A 14,793-nucleotide genomic window follows, 5' to 3' on the forward strand; every position below is an offset into this window, starting at 1 on the left:
GATATAACAGTGATGGGGCTCATCACCAACAATGATGAGACCGCCTACAGAGAGGAGATGGAAGAGCTCAAGGCCTAATGCCAGGCAAATAACCTCTTCCTTAGTGTCAACAAGGCAAAAGGAGATGGTTATCGACCTCAGGAGAACTTATACCACTCATCGGCAGCACAGAAGTGGAAACTGCAAGTAGTTTCAAACTCAGGGGAGTGCACATCTCTCGTACTCCTAGAATATATCCTGCACTGTCAAAGAGGCTGAAATGAGCTGGACTTTGCACATCTATACTCTCATCACTCTACAGAGGCACAGTAAAGAGGATCCTAACAAGCTACACCATGGCTTGGTATGGAAACTGCTCTACAGTGAAGAAAACGGATCTACAATGGGTAGTCAAAACCGTCCAATACATCACTGGCACTGGGTCGCCTGCCATCAAGGACAGATATTGCATACAGAAAGGTTCCGGAAAAGGGCCAGCAACATCATGAAGGATCCCACCCACCCTGCTTATGGATTGTCTGTCCCTCTCCCATCATGGAAGAAGCTACATAGAATCCACACCTGAACAACCAAACTGAACACCAGTTACTTTCCCCAAGCAGTAAGGCTGATCAACACCTCCACCCACTAATTCCACGACTACTTCGTTATTTCCCATCAGTCATCTTATGTACAGCCTCATGCCACTTTATGGACATACAATCAATCTATACAGTATATACAAGCTATCTTATGTATTTATTTTTTGTGTGTTTTTTATTATTATTATTATCGTGTTCTTTTTGTATTGTTTAGGGCTGCATTGGATCTGGAGTAACAATTATATGGTTCTCTCTATACTTGTGTACAGGAAATGACATTAAACAATCCTGAATCTGTAATTTTGAATGAGAGATATACTTTGAGTATCCTAAACCCATGCTATTTATTTACTAACTTGAAACATCAGCACGTAACCTTTATATCTAAACACACAGGAAAATCAATGGAAAACAGTTTATTACAGAAACTAATACAAGTTTAATTTGCAAAGCATTTTTAATTAAGTGTCTGCTGATTAAGCATGCTCGGAGTGTGAATACGTGGAGATGAGATTACATTAATATTGGCTGCTTTTATATTAGTGCCATATCTGGGTTAATCCTTAAGCAATCACTAAGTCACTTGGTCTATATAAAAAACATTATCATATTCTTATGTTTAATCAGTACTGAGGATGACCTTAGCAAAATTCATTGGGTCTGAAAAAAAAATAATTTCTTCATGCTTTTCACCTGCTACCATCTCTAAGGACTCTCAACGTAATTACATTTGTACAGTATTACAGAAATATTATAGTATGCCGTTCCTATTTCACATCTGATTTTGTTAATGAATCAGGATCTATTGTTTAAGATTCATGTTGGGTATATACTGCGAAAAAATGGACTTTAGGGTTCACCTTTCATTCCCTTGTTTAGCAATCCATTACACTGCTATTTAGGGATGATTTAATGAATGGTAAACTAAATTGAAGTTAAACTAAAAATATACAAGTTACAATAAGAATTCTGCTGAAATAGTTCACTTGGGAATTTTTTCAAAAGTGTGTCGATAGCTGCTCAAATAATGCCAACTCTGAGATACTTTTGAGCATGTATTCTACAAGTATGTTTATCTTGTGGTTTATAATTAGCAACTATTTTTATATGAAGTTTCCATTATATTTAAATTAACAAAAAATAATCATAAAGTAGATTATTTTAAAATAGTATAGCAGACTATTTATGTCATTGGTAAAAAGAAATAGAGCTGCTTGTTCTAGTTGAGTATGAAATGTACTTTCCCTTGATCTTTTTAACGGACCCCCAAAACAGAATGGTAACACTCACAAACAAAATTTATATCAACAGCAAATTGGTTAAGCTATTAGAGTTTGATTGCTGGCCCTAGAATCAAACCCAGCAAGAACTAAATGGATTAAGAGATAAGTAGATGTGAAGAAATACAGGTGAGAAAAATTAATCTACTGTGATGAAATGTAATTATATATCTGCACTTTTATATTACCTCCTCCTCTGCTCGCCGATTCAATTCTTGCACTTTTTTCAGTTCACCTTGCAATCTTTTTATCCTTTCCTCATAGATCGTACTTTCTTCTGTCAGTTGCATGTTCCTCTGTCGATTACATGCAATATCATTTTTCAGGCTTGCTATCTCTCGGCTCTTCTCAGATAACTGGAAAGGAAAACACAGCTAGCATTTGTATATCTAAAGGCAATGAGAGCCTAGGAATGAAGTGCAGTACTAATACATTAACCATTTTGATTAGTGGATATGGAGCTACCTTACACACCACTTTACTTTAGTCCACTTTGACTTTTAGTTGTTTATTTAAGCATCCTCTTACTATGTAACATTTCTAATCAAAGAATTTGGCAAGTAAGGTCATTAATTTTTTAATATAGATATAACCAATAGCAAAAGTGCAACATGAGTCAATTTTCCTTACTTCCACTAACAACTTTATCTTTAGTTTACATAAATAATCCAAATTATAAAAAAATAATTTTTACCTAGATGTACAACAGATTCTACAACTATTCTCCACAGCTCTCATCTGTTAGGGACCTTCATCTTTTTGTGGAGATGGTATGTATCTATTTGCATTAAACAAAGTGCAAAGGTGTGCCTCTAAATAACTACATTGAACAGAAATTGGCTGCTATGGTGGGATTTGAACTTGTATCTCTGGATCACTGGTCAGGTAATTTAATGGCTATGCCACCACCATATCCACTTATATTTTAAGAAAATGGTACTTATTTTTTTGTTCCAAACTATACAAGTGATCTAGATGGTGTATACAAAACTAATGCATAGCCTACTCCAAATATGGGGACAAAAATAAGGCATTCAGAAAACCAACAGAGGCACTGATTCATTGAAGCTTCGGAAGAAAGGAAAGCGCAAGTTAGCTTTAATTAACAAGTAACAAACCTGTTCTGTGTTTTCTTTCTGGGCGCCCTGACAAGTCGTTAGCTCAAGTTTAAGATCATAAATGAGTTTGTTTGCTGACATCAACTCATGGTTAGTCTTTTGTGCCTGTCCCTGGACTATGTCCAACTGAGACTGGAGCTTGGCAACTGCATCCTCATGTCGAGTCACCTATGGAATTACATTGTCAGCTTCAGAAAGTAAATCAGGCAACATATGAAACAGATAGAATTTTTTAACACAGAGAAACAGCATGAATATGCCTGCATTTGGTATTAAAGACATGGTAAACTTTCAGAAGCTTTTAATGTTTGAAGGTTTGAAAATGGATTGAATGATATCATGAATTTTGCTGCTATACAATCTAATTCCTGTGAGCAATAAAATGAGACACTTGCTTAACTTGCAATATCAGCTATATTTATTTCAGGTTCCACATGTAATGCATCAAGTGCCCAGAAGAGGCCAGATATTCATCTGCCAACTGTTTTCCTTTTCACGATTAACAAGCAATGGCCACCTCTGACCATCCAAGCTCTATGCCTTCCACTAAATTGTCAAGCCACCTGATCACCAACTCACTGATTGTTCATCAGGCCTTTGAAAAAATCATAGTTCCACACTCCTGATCGCCCTATGCCTCCATCTTACTGATCACTATTCATAACTGAAGCATAACCTGACCTACTCAATTCACTGTTCATCTGAAACCTTCTCTCCAATCTGCCAACACCAATCATCTGACTCCCACCCCATCCTGAAATTCACCATTTATCTATTATCCTCCCAGCCCATTGATCATGTGACTCTACAGTCCCTGTGCTGCCAGCCCATCAATTATCCACCCTCCAAATCACCAATCACAAGACCCCCAATTCTAATGATTATGTGATGTTTCCAACTCACAAAACTAACAGTCCTTAATCCACTATTTCAAGCCCTTAATCCATCAGTTCTTTGAATCCCAATCCATAAGTAACCTGACCTCAAAATTCATCAGTCACCTGACTCACAACCCATTGATCCTACATCTCCCAATTTAGTGACCAATCATTAGATACTCCAAATCTCAAATATGTGTCAGCCGTGTAACCTGCAGGTGCCCAGGACCCAATTTACCTGTCCCCACAATTCCCCAGCACCCAGCACTTCAATGGCACCACCCATAATGACAACCCACCCATTAGTCTCTGGGCCCCAGCTCATCAGTCACCCCAAAAACCAGTTACCCATTTTTTCAACTCAGTCATCATCAGTCAGCTCCAGCTCACTGATCATCTCTCCAGTCCCCAGAGAATTGAACTAAGTGACAACTCACCAGATCTTCTGTGTCTGCTGTTCTGCTGCCATCTCCCTACCCACAAAAATCAATCAAAAAACTCTCCCACTGATCATCTGACTAAAAGCCCATCAATTCTTCCAGACTCAATTTTTGTGTCCTATCTGGTTCCAATCTCCGTTGGCTATGCAGAACAGCCTTCCCCAGTAATGTTTCACAACTCTTCCTTCGCTACATTGATGACTGCATTGGTACTGCTTCATGCACCCATGCTGAGCTTGTCAATTTCATCAATTTTGCCTCTAACTTTCACCCGGCCCTTAAATACACTTAGTCCATTTCTGACACCTCCCTTCCCTTTTGCAATCTCTCTGCAACAACTCTGGATACAAACATCCTTTATAAATTTATCAATTTCCATGGTTACATTGACCATACCTTTTCCTACCCTATCTCCTGTAAAAATGCTATTCCCTTTTCTCAGTTCCTTCATCTTCTCCACATCTGTTCCCAGGTTGGGGCTTTCCATTTGAGGACATCATTAATGTCCTCCTTCTTCAAAGAATGGGGTTTCCCTTCTTCTACCATTGATGCTGCCCTCACCTGCATCTCATCCATTTCCCAAACATATACACTTACCCCATCTTCCCACCACCTTACCAGGGATAGAGCTCCTTTTGTCCTTCCCTACTACCCTGTGAGACTCAGCAACTAACACATCAACCTACTCAACTTCCACCATCTCCAAAGGGATCCTACCACCAATCATATCTTTACCTCTCTCTGCCTCTGCTTTCCACAGAGATTCCTTCTCCCGTGATTCATCCGTCTGCTTTAATCTTCCTACCGGCACTTATCCCTGCAAGTGGCCAAATTTAGCTGCCCATTCATCTCCTCCCTCATTTCTTTTCAGGTCCCAGAGATTGCTTCCAGGTGAGGCAACACCTCACCTGCAAATCTTCTGGGTTGACTATTGTGTCCCCTGCTCCCAATGCAGCCTGATCTACATTGGTGGGACCAGACAAAAATTGTGAGAACCACTTCATCGAGCTCCTCTGCTCCATCTGCCAAAAGCGGAACTTCTGATGACCAAACATTTTAATTCTGATTCCCATTCCTGTTCTGAAATGGCGATCCATGGGCTCCTCATGTTCCAAGATGAGGCCGCCCTTAGAGTGGAGAAACAACACCTTATATTCCGTCTGGGCAGCCTTCAACTTGATGGCATGAATATCGATTTCTCCTTCTGCTAAAAATATTTTCCCTCCCCCTCCCCTCTTCTTCTATTCCCCACTCAGGCCCCTAACCTCTTCTCTCCTGCCTATCACCTCCCCCTGGGTACTTTCCTCCTTCCCCTTCCTCTATGGTCCACTTTCCTCTCTTATCAGATTCCTTCCTCTCCGGCCCTTTATCTTTCCCACTCACCTGGCTTCACCTATCACCTTCTAGCTGTCCTCCTTTCCCCACCCCCTATCTTTTTATTCTGGCATCTTCCCCCTTCCTTTACAAGACAGGTCTTGGCCCATAATGTCGACTGTTTATTCATTCCCATAAATGCTATCTGACCTTCTGAGGTCATCCAGCATTTTGTGTGTGTTGCAGTGAATTTCCAGCATCTGCAGACTTTCTTGTGTTTATGAAATCTAAAAGTTTTTACCCTCTCTCAAGGGTTTTTACCATTATAAAGGAAAAGTAAAATAAAATACTCAAGTAACAGAATACTCTAAAAATATACTTAATAGAGCAGTAACAGAAATTTTATACTAGAAACTTGAATTTAGGCTGATTTACAACTTCATCGTTATTGTCTGAAATCGCCACATCACCATTAATTGTGTCAGCTAGTCAAAGACATTAAAATTATACAAATTGATTTAAATCATTAATTGTTTTAAAATTCTTTTAAAATACAATAATTAAAGACACTAAACTAATTCTGTTTAACTCTTCCATTGGCTAGGTATCTGATTCACTGTGAATCTACTCTCCCTGATTGAAACTACTAGTATGAACACAAAATGCTTCACAGCTCTGCTGCTAATCACAGTGGTGCGTCCAGCAGCAGAGAAACGAATTAGACAGTAGAAGTTCTGTTCTGGCCCTTTGGCCCACAATGTTGTACTGACCTTTTAACTTATTCCAAGATCAATCTAACCCTTCTCTCCCACATAGCCCTCCATTTTGCTTTCATCTACATGTGTTTATAAGAGATCTTGAATGTATCTGCATCTAACACCACTCCTGACAGCATGTTTCATGCACCCCACCGCTTGCTGTGTAAAAATTAGTTACCTCTGACATTTCCCCTTCCTCCAATCACCTGAAAATGATCTCTCTTATATTAGCCATTTTTGCCAAAAAAACTATTACATTTCTGAGATTGAAGTTAATTTTTGAGCAGAACAGAGGTAGCTTTTATCCACACAAAAACGTCAAGAAGTGCTCAAGGCCTACGTTGTGTGGCTGAAACCAACCTTCTACAATGATGAGGACAAAATCTGCAAGACTAAAAGTAATATTAAAAAAAGGACAGTATTGCTTATTATGAAAATTGGTTTGACCCTGCAATATTCATTGTTCTGTGTTTCTCTTATGTAAGAGCTAGATAAATATTAGGAATTTATTCCTTTTCCATTCAATAATGCTACAATACATCACTGATCCAATGGTGTGGTCACACTGACTCTTACCTCTTCAGCATAATATTTGCTTTGTTTGTGAGATGATAAAACATTTTTCTGGGCATCTTGTAACTCTGATTCACAGTTTTTGTATTTGTTACACAGAACTTGGTGCTTCTTCTGCAAGTTTGCTAAACTATTTTCAAGACTCAATATACAATCCTCTCTCTCCCTCAGCTGGAAAAGAGAAGATTATTTAATTATTTTAACTGGAGTATTTTGTTGCTTCTTAGAAGCTCTTCTCACAGATACTCTCTGAAAAAAGACTTACAATTATTAATCAAACTGCATTTAAAGTTTTTAGATATGACTATAAAACATAAGAGCAGAATTAGAGCTATGTTGAAAAGAATAACTTCATTGATAAGTATAAAGTCACTGATACTGTGAATTTGAATTTTTTAATATTTATCATTTAAACGACCAGTAAGTCTCCACTGAGGGAAAGTATGTAAACTGTTCCCAGGGTACGGCTTCCAATCCAGGACATCAGCGATTTTCTCCTTCTTCAAAGGATGCGGTTTCTCTTCCTCCGCTATTGATGCTGCCTTCAGCTGCATCTATTCCATCTCCCAAGCATCCACACTCACTCCACCTTCCCATCGCCTTAAGAGAGACAGAGTTCCTCTTGTCCTTACCTACCACCCTATGAGACTCAGCAACCAACTTTTCACTGTACAGTTCCTTGCAGCTGCACTGCCATTCAATAATAGTGTGCTTCAACTTTCATTTGGTCCTTGAGTTTTAGCATATTGATACTATTAAGTTAAAAATTAAACTTGTTTCAGTCATCAAAAGAAAGGTGCGTGGAATTTTTATTAGATTATCAAATGGTGCAATTAGCTTCTACATGTGTTATGCTTTGATTAAATTTAGAATCAGATTTAATTTAGCTTGTATGTAAGAATGATAATATGCCCAGCAATATTAGGGGAAATTAAATTGGAATGTTCAGTGCACTAAAGAACATTTCCTGAAAAACAATTGAAACTCTTGATGAATATAATAGTCAATAGAAGTTATTTTGACAAGGAAAGGAAATCATTAAATAAAAGGTAATTTTTAGTAAGAGGCAATCAGAACTGAATTTGTGAGAAAAAGTGGCTACACCTGAAATGTTAACTGTTTATTCTCTCCATAGATGCTGCCTGACCTGCTGAGTCCCTCCAGCATTTTGTGTGTGTTACCCCAGAACTCAATTTGTCTTTGTAGTAATAAAAATTCAACTCTGGTTTTAATTAATATCAAATTGTTATCACTTCCAGATGTTGTTATATGTAAATCATTGTAAGTTGTAAAATTTGTGTATGAATATTGCACTGTGATGTGTAGCCAACAGCGAGAGTGCAGGAGAGATTCACAAAGAAGTTACTGGGACTGGTGCACTTGTGTTGCACGGAGATATTGGACAGGCTGGACCTGTTTTCCTTGCAGCAAAGGAGACTGAGGGGTGACCTTGAAGAGGTAATGAAATCATGAGGGGCAGCGATAAGATGGATCGTCACCATCTTTTTCCCAAGGTAGAGGAGTCAAACACTGGAGGGCATAGGTTTAAAATGAGAAGGGAAAGCATGAAAGGACCCAAGCGTCAAGTTCCATATTCCACCACTGAGGGTGGTGGGATAGGGAACTAGCTGCCTTAGGAAGTGTTAAAGTCAGGTACAACTAGAGCATTTAAAATATATCTGTGCAAGTACACTGATTATTAAAAATGTAAAAGGAGACAGGTTAGAGCAGGGATTCCCAATCTGGTGTCTATGGACCCCTTGGCTAAAGGTAGAGGCCCATGGCATGAAAAAGGTTGGGAGCCCTTGGTTTAGAGGAATTCGGGCCAAATGTTGGAGAAGACACCTTGGTCAGCATGTATGAGTTGAGCCAAGATATCTATTTCTGTGCTGTATAACTCTATGACTAATTACTATGAAACATACTGCAACAGTTTTACTGAAACAGCTGTTTGATACAGAATGACAAAATAATACAATTTCTGATTAATAGGAATGATGAAAATAGATTTACATGGTTAGAATGTCAGTTTTTTATGCATTATATCCCTTCCACAAAAGGAGAAATTTACCCAAACAGAGCTTCATTTCATCCTGAAAATATTTTGTTTGGTTTATCCCAATGAAAGAGTTAATTTGTTTCATTTCAGGAGTCCAACCTAAATATATTCAGATCTATTCTACAGATTAAGATAATCATTTTTTCAATTAAATAATCATTTTTTTCAATTAAATATAAATCTCTCTCAAGAGAACATTCGGTTGAAGAGCAGATGTTTTCATTATTGACATTTACATCTATTTGTTTAACCTTTAGCAACCTGTTCAAACATATATCCAATATTAGTGAAGTTCAGTGCATAACAGCAGTTATGGTAATTCTGGGCTGTTCAGCATCAAAGTAACAGAGGAAATAGGTGTTATTACAATTAGTAATGCAATGACAAATGTGAATTCTGTAAAGGTCATGGAATTGGTGGGAGAGGAAGTATATCAGAAGTGTAGAGGACATGTCACCTCATAAAAAAAACTCTAGTGTGAATATTGTTCAGCATCAGAGACTTGCAATGTGTACTGACAAAGACTTCCAGCAATTGTTTGCTGGGGTGAGCTCTCTTAAAGCATGATCTACATACCAGTTACTTATAATGTGGACAGTGTGCCAACATTACAGTGAAATTTGGAACATGCAATAGAGACCTTGTCTACCTGCATTATACTCCGGAGTCGTCTGTCTGGACGGCATGCAGACAAAAACTGTTCATTGTATCTCAGTATACGTGACAACAATAAACCACTTACCCATTTGTAGAAGTGCTGATGCAAGAAGCAGAGTGGAGGGCTTGGGAATTATTTGAAAAGCAGAATGCCAGAAAAAATTAGGGGTACTAAAATGGATGCACCTTGGAATAGGCACGGAGATTTCAAACCATGATCTACATGCCAGTTACTTATAAAGTGGGCAGTGTACCAAAATTACTCTGTCCAATTGTTAACTACAGCCAAAACCAATTGCTCCGTTCATTGGCTGATATCTTCACAGGAAGCCCAGCTGCTTTTAGCGGCTAGCATCTCTTATATTTGGCCTACACAATTTAATTGGCCTGCTCTTTGTCAAGTAGGGGTGCAGTGCAGCTGTGGCATGTCTGGTGGGTGTTCTAGATCGTATTGTAATTGTGGAGAATATGAAGAACTGCACTACACAAGCTCAATGGATTTTGAATGCAACATCCCATGACATCCAGTGCAATGCTTACACACACAAGATGACAGCTGGATAATAATGACTTTGAATGCCAGCAACCATGCCCAGAAAACCTGGATGCAGACCTGCACATTTTCAATTAGTTCATATGTGGATATGGTCAGCGAATGTATTTTAAAATATTCAATTATCCCACCAAATAAGCCACTACTCAATGTACCACACATATCTCCATCACTCACATATATATTAACAATAGGGCTGAAATCTCTATATGCTTGTGCATTTTGCATCTCACCTCCCTCATCCCACAAGCTCTTCTGATTTACATGTTACAGATGATGCCAGCATTAACCAGCGGCTCATATATAAGTTCAGTAGAGCAGATGAAATTAGCCTCCAGCAAGTAGTCTGAACTAAAACCTGTAACCTGCTTTAGCCAATACAGAAACTTCAAAGTTAGGTGAGGACTGTGATAGCAATGTCTTTGAAGATCAATTTTGCCACTTCAGGCTTTGGGATCCTTCCAGGCTAAAGTTGGACATATTTGCAACATCTCAGATTTTTTACTATATAGGCATGATGTGATCTCAAACTACTTAAGATAATTTATCTGGCTGCCTTGGTGGGATTTGAACTCGCATTTCAGGATCATTATATAGGACGTTATTTAGGATTTAGGACAAAGGCAAACTTGTGATGAGAAAAAGAAAGAAAAGAAAGAAAGATGAGCTCTATTTATTACATGAACGTCAGAACAATGAAATGTGTTGTTTTTTGTTAACAATCAACACATTTCAAGGACTGTGCAGTGGCAGCCCGTGAATGTCGCCATGCTTCCAGCGTCAACATAGCATAGCACCAACACGAACCGCATGTCTTTGGATCATGGGAGGAAACTGGAGCACTGAGAGGAAAGATATGTGGGTCATGGAAAGAATGTACAAACTCCTTACAGGCAGCAGTGGAAATCAAACTCCAATTGGTGATTACTGGCACTGTAAAGTGATTGTGTTAACTGTTGTGGTAACCATGCTGCTTTGACCAAATAGCAAAGGTTATAAAAATGTGATTTGGAACCGTTAGGGATAAAGCAAGGTTAAAGGATCGAAAATGTTCTAGTGTCAAGTGATGCCCTCATCAGCGGCAGGTGTTAGAGCTTTGTGGGATCCTGCAGCAGCAGCTGACATGCCAAGCCAGAAGTAACACTGCTGTTCCCAGCATCATGGTGCATTTTTAATGCATCTTGCTTTATTATTGTAGGTGTGCTGGTTTATCGCAGCTGTTGACCCACAACAGGATGAGAAATAAGGAGCTTTTACCTCTAGAGTAGTGGCTGTGTGGATCTTTGCCCTTGACATGAGCTGTGCAATCACTGTTGTGGAGCATTTAAGACTTTTCCCAGATTTTATTGTCCATTGGATTACGAAGGAACGCAGACACAGAGCAGCAGATAACTTAATGAACGCAGCTTACTTACCAGTCTGCCAAACTCACTGTGTCCAAATCAATAGATTTCAATCCTGGTTCTATTTCATTTGTATTTAATAACTGTTAAAAGACTGCAATTAATGATAGTCAAATGAGTTTCCAATTATTTGTTACTACTGTACACTTCTGAACTATTAAAATAGAGTTGATGCAATTTTTGATAAAACTTTTTTGTTCAGAATTATATGTATTAAATATTTACTGTTAAATATCTAGCTCTTGGTAGTATACTGTGCTTGTAAAAAGATAATGCAGACATTTTAATAGTTTCTACTTACCACCAATACATTTGCTTTAAGCTTTGCATTCTGATTTTCAGTTTCTCTTTCCAGCTCTCCTAGTTGATCTTTCATTTTCTGAAAGTGCCTTTGTAAGTCTTGTTTTCTGGTCTGTTCTATTTTTAATTCTTCCTGCAATCGGTTGCGCTCCTCTTCCCTCTGTTGAATCTAATGGCAGGCAAAATTTGAAGAGAGTAACTGTAGTTCACAATAAAATTCTGGGTCATCGTTAAATCCCTCCTTGATACTTAGAGGATGGAGGGGAAAATTAATTGGGAGCAAATGAATTTAACTGCACCTTTCAGGTCCTAACCTATATAACTGCAACTGAGCATTGTAGGCACCCATGGCACTAACCCAAGAGTTGGTGAGATCCTCTTAAAAAAAAGCAAATCAGTCCAAATGATCTTACTGGGGCCTGATAATGGATATGGTAGCTGCTTGAATTTTCTGAGAATCCATGACCAGCTATGGTACACTGCAGAGAATTAAACTCACTGAAGCTGCATCTGATTTGGAGGAAATGCACCTCACACAGTATTCTGCAATGTGAATATCAATTAATTTTACTGTAAAGAGCTCATATCATTACGACATAACTACTGTACCCTGCAGTTACAAAATACCCACAAGCATACAACATTGTTGATTTTGCTAGAATTTCATACAGGTGTATGTATTATTTATTGAGAAACAACACAGAATAGGCCCCTCCAGCTCTTTGGGGTATGACACCCAGCAGTCCCTTTATTTAATTCTAGCCTAATCACAGAACAATTTACACAGACCAATTGACTTACTAATTGATACTTCTTTAGACTGTGAGAGGAAAGCCATGCAGTCACCGGGAGAACATACAAACTCCTTACAGGCAGTAGGAATTGAACCTGGATCGCCTGTACTGTAAAGTGCTGTGCTAACCGTGCTATCCCATACATATGAAAACTTCTATCAGGATTAAACTCCCTATTCACAAACAAGCTGAATAGAGGACATTACAGACATTAGAGAAGTTTGCTTACCTGGTCTTGTAATGTTTTAATTTGTTCTCTGCTGCTATTGACTTCTATCTCCATCTTGTAAATTGATTGCTGACGTATCAGTTCTTCCCTGACTGTATTTTCTTGACTCTGTTTATGCTGGGCATTCTCAATTTTGAGTTTTTCAATCTGTGTCCTGTGCATAGTAATGAAAACAAATTGAGAGCTCTGTTTGTCATCAAGGTTAAGACTTACCCATTAAAAATACATTTAATCTTTAGCATGCAGACCAGAGGTCACAAGCAACATTTTAGTACTGTAATAACAATGTGCCAACTTTAAATATCCTTTCCATACTTTACAATGCATTATTGACAGCCTAGCCTTAACTGATCCTCATATTAGAGATTCACTCCATGCGGTATTATTAAAATCATTTGAAACAAGAAGCAGTATACGTAACTGCTGTAATACTGATCACCTGTGTTTCAGTACTAGCTGTGTCTCTAGCCATACTGCTCAATGCAGTTACAATGCTGGCAAATAGCCAACAATGTAGAAAATTCCCCATATATGGCTTGTACGCTAAAAGCTGGTTTTCAGTCATGTCGAATACCACCCAATCAGTCAACTCTAAATATTCAGGAAAACAAATGAACGTATTATCAACAGTTCTGTCAGGTGGTACTCATGGACCAAGGGAATGAATTCCAAAGGTAAGTTGAGAATGACTGTCCATGACATCAAGGCAATTAAAGCATCAAAGAGCCCCAGTAAAATACTGAGTCAAGGGCTTCAAAATTTCAAACACTCTAATGGCTGGATCCATATCTCACACAAAGGGAGATGGTTGTGGTTGTTGAAAGTTAACCTTTCTCAGGCATTCCTCGGGGATTCCTCAGGCATTCCTCAGGCAGGCATTCCTCAGGGTGGCATCCTTAGCCCAATCCTTTTTAGTTGTTTCATCAATAACTTTCCTTCCATAATTAGGTTAGATGTGGAGAAGTTCACTGATGATTGTGCAATGCTAAATTCTATTTACAACTCCTTAGCAAAAGAAAAAGTCCAGAGCTGAATGTAGCAAGAGCTGGGTTACATTCAGATATGTTCAGATAAGTGGCAGGTAACATTCATAGCACAAAGCTGCCAGTATTCACCATCTTCACCAACAAACAACTTCGTCATCCATCTATCACGTTTGATTATCCCCGATAAATACTCTGAAGCGTTGACAAGAAACAGAAGAACAGGTTAGAGGTCGGATCTCCTGAAAGTGAGAGACTCCACGATCCACAGTGGAGTCAGAAGCATAATGGAATATTGTCCTCTTGCTTAGATGACTACAGTTCCTACAACACTCAAGATGTGTGACACCATGCAAAGTATCTTGCTTGATTTGTAACCAGACAATCATCTGAAATGTTCATTTCCTCTATAACTGCTGCATAGTGGGAACAGTATGTGCCACTTACAAAATGCATTACTGGCCCAGGAACTTTAAACAACACTTCTTAAATGCTTGACTTCTACCATTAAGAAACAAGGACTTCACACACATGGAGACACCACAACCTGTATGTTTCCCATTGAATCACACTCTTTCTTGACTTGGAAATATAAAGATGTCCTTTTGTTATTATAAGATCTAATTTCTGGAGTTCTTTCTCAACATTTTCATACCTTCACCAGAATGATCTACAACAGAACAAGAAGGTTTCCCACCAAGCTATTCCCAAGAACAATAAGGGAATAAATAAATTAACACAGTTACATTGATCTTCCTTGTCCTTCTCCCAATGAGGGTTTCAGAACTTATTGTTCTCATTTCACATCCACACTGAGCAACAAGGTTTAGTGCTTATAAGTATTGGTATGATTTTTAGGAAGTGAGTGCCAGG

At 38.5% G+C, this 14,793-nt stretch overlaps 1 protein-coding gene across 1 annotated transcript in view; it reads right to left on the reverse strand.

The window, feature by feature from the left end:
- The window catches only part of LOC132406637 (early endosome antigen 1), a 632,764-nt gene that overhangs the window by 82,778 nt on the left and 535,193 nt on the right, over positions 1-14,793 (reverse strand). Inside the window, exons 33-37 of the mRNA XM_059992439.1 lie at positions 12,938-13,091; positions 11,916-12,083; positions 6,946-7,113; positions 2,980-3,147; positions 2,050-2,217 (exon numbers count right to left, since the gene is read on the reverse strand). Of these exons, the coding sequence (XP_059848422.1) occupies positions 2,050-2,217; positions 2,980-3,147; positions 6,946-7,113; positions 11,916-12,083; positions 12,938-13,091 (826 nt within the window). The remainder of the gene's footprint in view (positions 1-2,049; positions 2,218-2,979; positions 3,148-6,945; positions 7,114-11,915; positions 12,084-12,937; positions 13,092-14,793) is intronic.

This window comes from Hypanus sabinus, chromosome 17, assembly GCF_030144855.1.
Source record: "Hypanus sabinus isolate sHypSab1 chromosome 17, sHypSab1.hap1, whole genome shotgun sequence".
Taxonomy (NCBI): Eukaryota; Metazoa; Chordata; class Chondrichthyes; order Myliobatiformes; family Dasyatidae; genus Hypanus; species Hypanus sabinus.